This window comes from Grammomys surdaster, unplaced genomic scaffold (genome assembly GCF_004785775.1).
Source record: "Grammomys surdaster isolate TR1022 unplaced genomic scaffold, NIH_TR_1.0 125896, whole genome shotgun sequence".
NCBI classification, from domain to species: domain Eukaryota; kingdom Metazoa; phylum Chordata; class Mammalia; order Rodentia; family Muridae; genus Grammomys; species Grammomys surdaster.
In genome coordinates this window covers 1,472,953-1,479,712 of record NW_021620720.1, presented here as the reverse complement: position 1 = coordinate 1,479,712, position 6,760 = coordinate 1,472,953, and the positions used below count along the sequence as shown (strand labels likewise).

The window sequence follows — 6,760 nt, the reverse complement described above, 5'->3', positions numbered from 1 at the left end:
TTTGTTGTTGTTTTGGTTTTGGTTTTCTTTTTCAAGACAGGGTTTCTCCCTATATAGCTCTCTGGTTGTCCTGAACTGGAACTCACTCTGTAGACCAGGCTGGCCTTGAATTCAGAGATCTTCTTGCCTCTGCTTCCTGAATGCTGTGGTTAAAGATATGTGCCACCACCGCCCAGCTAACATTACATTTTATGTAAATATATATGTTGTGCAGCAGGTACTCTTACCTGCTGAGACATCTCACTAGCGAAGAAACTGATTTTTTTTTTTAAGATTTATTTATTTTATTTATGAGTACACTGTAGCTGTCTTCAGACACACCAGAAGAGGGCATTGAATCCCATTACAGATCGTTGTGAGCCACCATGTGGTTGCTGGGATTTGAACTCAGGACCTCTGGAAGAGCAGTCAGTGCTCTTAACCGCCAAGCCATTTCTTCAGCCCCCCCCCCTTTTTTTTTTCTTTTTTTTTTTTTCTTTTTTTTTTTTAATTTCTTTTTTTTTTTTGAACATGAAATGCTTTTTTTATAGCGTGTTTTACAAGGGGAGGGGGTAAGAGGGTCCAGGTGGTGGAAAAGTACAAAATCTTCTTGGCCTGTGCCTTGAAACATGTCATGGTCTATATGGTACACTGCCTTGAATTATGATCTACCTGCAGTTCTTCAGAAGATATGGTACACTGCTTGAGTTATGGTCTCCCTGCTATTCTTAAGAAGACATGGTACTCTGCTTTGAGTCTATCTGCAGTTTTTTTTTTCAAGACAGAGTTTGTAGCTGTCCTGGAACTGACACTGTAAACCAGGTTAACCTTGAATTCAAGATCAGCCTGCCTCAGCCTCCCAAGTGGTAGGATTAAAGGCATGTGCCATCACCACCTGGCTGAAACTCATTTTTTTTTTTTAAGTTTCATATTTCTGTAACATAAACTAGTTTATTCTGCCTGATAAAAGGCACTTTTTTTGGTCCAGAGGTCTCAGATGGCCAACAAGACAAACCACCCAAACAACCAAGCAAAAGGCCCTGGTCTATTATTATTACAGATAATCATTTCTAAGAACTAAGGAATAGTGTTCTTCAACATAATGTATAAAGCCAAGCTTGGGTGCATGAGAATCCCAGCACCTGAGAGACAGAGGGAGTAGGAGTAAGTAAAGAACTCAAGGCTAGCTTTGGGTATGTATCATGAGCCTGTCTCCAAAGGAAAGAGAGAAAGGAGGTGTGAAAAAGAGAGAGGCTAACACTATGGCTCAGTGCTTACCTGGAATGCACAATGCCCTGAGCTCCATCCCCAGGTACCTGTAATCTCAAGCCCTAGCTACAGGCAGAAGGACCAGAAGTTTAACTACATGGCAAATTTGAGGCCAACCTGGGGACCAGAGACCATCTCATAAGTAATTAATTTGTACATTATTGCCCCAATACAAACCAAGGAGATATGCGACGGGCATTGGATTACTGTAATTAACACATTCTCCGAGATAACATCTCATGCATCCAGGCTGTTCTCCAACTTACCGTGTAGCCAAGAATGGCCTTGAATTTCTGATGCTACTGTTTCTACATCCCCAAGTGATGAGATTATAGGCCCGTGTGCCAGTGTTGGGGGAGGGGGTGGGGGGCTGCTCAGTATAGAACTCTGTCCATGCTAGGCAAGCACTCTACCAACTAAGCTACAGCCTTATTTTAAATACTGATAAAAATCAACTCTCCATATAAAAACTCTAGATATGTCCTATTCCTTAAAGGGTGGTTCATTTGCAGACAATTTCAAGCTACAAAGTGCTGAAGAGAGATATTAACGGCAGATTAGTACCTAAAAATTCCTTCCTCCAATCCCATAGCATCAGTGGTTTTAAAAAAGATAGGAAGAGAACTGGGAACTAGCGGACAGTTATCTAAAGCATTTTTTTTTTTTTATGTAGAGAAAGATTTTGGCTACTCAGTGTCTTCTGGTCTCTCTGGAACTGACTCCTGTATTAGACAGGAAGGGCCTCGTTCACTATAGATAGCTTTAGGGATCCCTCCCCCTTGCACTGTTGTCTGTGTGCCAACTCTACATGATTTTCCCATTTGTGTAAGTCTACCTTGAGCTTCACTGAGTGATTTGACACAGAGGTACAAGGAGGAGGGGACCATGACTCTTTACGCATTCCTTAGGGTGAAGTGAGAGGCTGGTCTTGGTGTATTTCAGCTCCATTGGAAGAGCCAGGTGTTTCCAGCCAACTAGGCCAGCCACATTAACCAAAGGTTGCCAAGCAGTAAATTCCTAAGGTGCCGGCCCTGTTTTATTCACCAGTGAATAGACGGTGCTGGTGCTTAACCTGCTTTGAAGTTGAGCCGTCTCTAGCTTGAACATTGGTTCTGAAACGTAATAACTAGGTATCCTTGGGCACTTAAGTTCCCTTGATGGAGCCTCACAGCCTGTAAAACGACGATACAAATAAACGCCCACTCCTTTGATTTAAGGAAGCTGAATGAGACTCTCCTGTGTGAAGTTGCCAACGTAGCTCCAGTGAGCTCAGTGCTTGGAGAATCAAGGGTGCGCGGTCTCCCAAGATACTGTCCTTTTTGTCAAACGCTACAAGCACAGTACTTAGCGATCATGTCAAAAGTGGTTTTAAGAATTCCTTTGCCAGAGGCTGCCAGCGCTATAAAAGTTGTACAGTGTTTACCCCAGAAGGATGGGTTTTATCTGTAGTGTTTGAATGTTTACATGTATTAACATTTAAAATAAGCATATCTTGAAGAGGAAAACAGGTTTGGCCAGCAGGGTTACCAGCTTTCTTTTTCTTTCTTTCTTTCTTTTTTTTTTTTTTTTTGCTTAGCCTTTCAATTCTTTCAGATACTACAAAAACAAGGACGAGAAAACTCTATAGTTATTATCTCTGTTAATATAGAACGGGATTGTGGGTTAGAAACAGTAAAAATAATCTTTTTCACACGGAACTTTTAGACGAGCTGCCACGTCCTACCGTCACACCCGCTGATTCTTTGGGTGAACAGTTTAAATCTACATTTTTTTTCCCGCCCGCGGGCAACTAAGGCATAGAGAGGAGTCAAAGGCGCAGGTGGGGCTGGGCTGGGCAGATCCTCCGCCCCGGCTAGGTCATTCCCGGTAGCCGCCGGAACGCAAAAGCCGCTGCCTGCTCGACCAGGCCCGAGGGGCGGGCCCCAGGCCTCGGCCTCGCCTCCGCCGGCCGCCCGCCGCTTCCCGGCCACTGTGCGGGGCGACGCCGCCAGCATGCTGCAGAAGCGGGAGAAGGTGCTGCTGCTGAGGACCTTCCAGGGCCGGACGCTGCGGATCGTGCGCGAACACTACCTGCGGCCCAGCGTGCCTTGCAACAGCCCGCTGTGCTCGCAGCCCGCCGCCTGCCGCAACGGTCAGGACCGGGAAGAGCGAGGGAGGCCGGGGCCAGAGAGGGAAGCCGGGGCCTGACGTAGCGAGGGCTGCTGGGCGCGAGCGAAGGGAGCTGAGGCCCAAAGAGCAAGGCAACCTCGCGGCCTGGCGTCGCCATGGCGGCGGGGACCCAAGGAGGGAGGAGAGCCGGAGGCTAAGGAGCAAGGGCGGCTGAGCCAGACCCCGCGGACCGTAGGCCGCCGGTGCGAGCCAAGCAGTCTGGGCTTGGCGGAACCAGGGCAGCCGGGAGACGCCCCGGAGCGTCCTCGGTGCATCCGATCGTCCCTCCTGGTTGTCGGAAGCAGGCAGCACTGCCCTGCGGCTTCAGGGGCGCACCTTTCAGGACCAGCCTACTGCCATGGTTGGGTCAAATGGGAGGCCCGAGAGCCTGCAGGCACCGCATGCTTCGGTTTTTCCAGGGGACTTAAGGGATGTAGGCACCTCCTTCTTTCTTTCTTCCCCGAAAGTAGCTACCGGCACCTTGCTCCTGAGCGTACTGCTGAACATTTGACATTGCCTGCTCTGCCCCTGCCAGTACGCAGACCTTCCAGCCTCTTCATCTTAAGACTGGAGACTTAATGCTGGGGGATGCTGGGAGCCAGACTCCACCCCTCTCCATCCCCTGTTTTCAGGCAGCAGGTTGCTGTTTGCTACCCCTAGTGGGAGATGAACATGAGGGGTGTCTTTTCAGAATACATGACTGAGGTCAAGAATACATGCTTGACTAAGCAAATACAGGCTTGGCTAAGCAGGTGTCATATCAGTGGAAGCCATACCACTGCCCGTGGGTTGTACAGCACATCCTTACTAGTACGTTCTCTTCAACCCTAGAACCGTGTAGCTATGTGTCAGAAGCTTCAGACAAGAATAGCCTTGGAATTCTTTTTGTTAATAATTTTTTTAAAGATTTATTTATTTAATATATGTGAGTACACTGTTGCTGTCTTCAGACACACACCAGAAGAGGGCATCAGATCCCATTACAAATGGTCGTGAGCCACCATGTGGTTGCTGGGAATTGAACTCAGGACCTCTGATAGAGCAGTGCTCTTAACCGCTGAGCCATCTCTCCAGCCTAGCCTTGGGATTTTTAGGTACATGCAAGTGGTTAACACACACATATGTGCACTCTTGCCCTTACATATATGTGGATATATGTGTACACGTGTGTATATGTTGATATAGATATAATGGATATGTAAGTATCCAATACAGTGCTCATGCATGTCCATGATGGCTTAGTAGAAATTTAGCCTCTTCCAGGGATGTACTTGTTTTTAAAATATCAGTCATCCTCTCGAAGAAGTACTGGCAATGGCATAAACTATGTTGGGCTTATATTTAATCACAGCTGGGGTGGGAGGTGTGGGGGAAGCAATGAATCTGAACTTTGAGCCTCTACCAAAGTAGATTTGTCTTGTCTTTTAAAAACTTCAAGGTGAAATTGAGATGAGAAGTTATGTTGCACACCGGGAGCACTGCGACATTGAAATAGTCATAAACCAGGTTTGAAAATGTTACCTAATCGCTTCCGCTCTGAATTATGTTTCAGACGGGAAGCTCTTGTCTGCTGAAGTGACTCATTATGTGATCCCAGACTGGAAAGTTGTCCAGGATTACCTTGAGGTCCTGGAGTTCCCCGAGTTGAAGGGAATTATTTTCATGCAAACGGCTTGTCAAGCTGTCCAGCACCAGAGAGGCCGGAGGTATCTGTTCTGCTTTATTTATTTATTTATTTATTTATTTATTTATTTATTTATTTTTAGTACGGGCTCCCCCAACCCCCTTTAGAAAAGGTCCCTTGTTAGAAGGAAAGAGGAGGAATTCATTACTTTGTCAGAAAGGATTTTTTTGAAACTAATTTGGTATTCTCTTTGCTGGTGGGGAATGCAGTAACATTTTATATGTGTGCTTCAGCACCTGGCCAAAAGATCTGACTGTAGATCAATAAATTGCAGTATCCCCAGGATGTACATAGTTAAGACTCTATGGTAAATTGGCTTCTGATTTACATTTTTATAGGTAGCACAATTATTTCTTCTTTTTATTTTTGCTAATAATGTATATTATTTAATCTTATTCATAGATTGTTTCAGGAGCATCTCTTTCTTTGGAAAAGAATACTTTCAAATCTTATCTTCCTCTATTGTAGATACAAACTGTACTTACAGTGATTTATTCCATGAAATTAAAAAATACCTCATTCTGATTTTTAGATTAGTCCTGTAACTATCAGCCGTAGTAATTGTATTTGCTGAACAAAACATTTCTAATTGGACCAGTTTAAAATACTTGCCTTGTACCTAAATGAAAGAATAATTGCCCCTTTCTCTGCAAATACCTTAAAATACAGTTTTGCTTCATTTAATATTTGGCAACTTTGATGATCTGAACTTCTGAGAATAACATGTTAGAATTATATTCCCAAACCCTCAACACCCCCAAGTTATTTAACAAGCAGAAACTGTATTTATTCTATTTTTAAGGTGTTTGGGTTTTTTTTTTCAGACTTTGGTAGTAAAAGATAAAGTTTTCTTTATTTGTGTATGAAAATGATAAATTGTCCTTATGCTCAGATCAGAAAAAAATATACATTAGCTAGAATGTGCATAGGTTGTTTTTTTTTTTCAAATTGAATATTTTAAAATGAGCTTGAGGTTGGTTTTATGCAGACACAGATATACAGATGTTTATACACAGCCAGGTTTAAACACTGCTGCAGGTGTTGTATTTCAATTTCTTTTACTAAAATCAATTTGTTGTTACCATTTGGCTTGCTCACGTACCGCAAGCCTTTATTTTCTAAAATGTTTTTAATATTAGGATTGTTTTGAAAACCAATTCCTGGGACAACCAAAAGCAAAAGAATTGGAATTTAAATGTCCTTCCTCCCGAATGTTTCAGTAGTTAAGTTGATGAAGAGGTCCCGCTATTGGGTTCCTGCTGTGCTTTACTGTGTCTTAGGATTCTATAGGGGAGAGCAAAAGGTGAAGAATTGGCAAGGAGGCTCTGCCCTCCTGATTTTTTCATTAGAGGAGCACTTTGTCAGCTTGTGCCATTGGTGGCTTTAAGGTAAACCAAGTGCCAGGATATAGGCTTACCCAAATACAACAATATCAGCCCTGTTTCTAGAAAAAAATGTTCTCCTGATAACCAAGAGCCAGGTATAGTGGCAGATACCTGTAATCCCAACAGTTGTAAAATAGAAAGTTCAGTGTTGCCGGGCGGTGGTGGCGCACGCCTTTAATCCCAGCACTTGGGAGGCAGAGGCAGGCGGATTTCTGAGTTCGAGGCCAGCCTGGTCTACAGAGTGAGTTCCAGGACAGCCAGGGCTATACAGAGAAACCCTGTCTCGAAAAAACCA

The 6,760-nt window shown here is 44.2% G+C and overlaps 1 protein-coding gene across 1 annotated transcript in view; it reads left to right on the top strand.

Moving 5' to 3' along the window:
- The first annotated feature begins 3,239 nt into the window (after positions 1-3,239).
- The window catches only part of Dis3l (DIS3 like exosome 3'-5' exoribonuclease), a 37,996-nt gene continuing 34,475 nt past the window's right edge, over positions 3,240-6,760 (top strand). Inside the window, exons 1-2 of the mRNA XM_028752381.1 lie at positions 3,240-3,379; positions 4,949-5,102. Coding sequence (XP_028608214.1) covers positions 3,241-3,379; positions 4,949-5,102 — 293 coding nt within the window. The 5' untranslated portion in view covers position 3,240. The remainder of the gene's footprint in view (positions 3,380-4,948; positions 5,103-6,760) is intronic.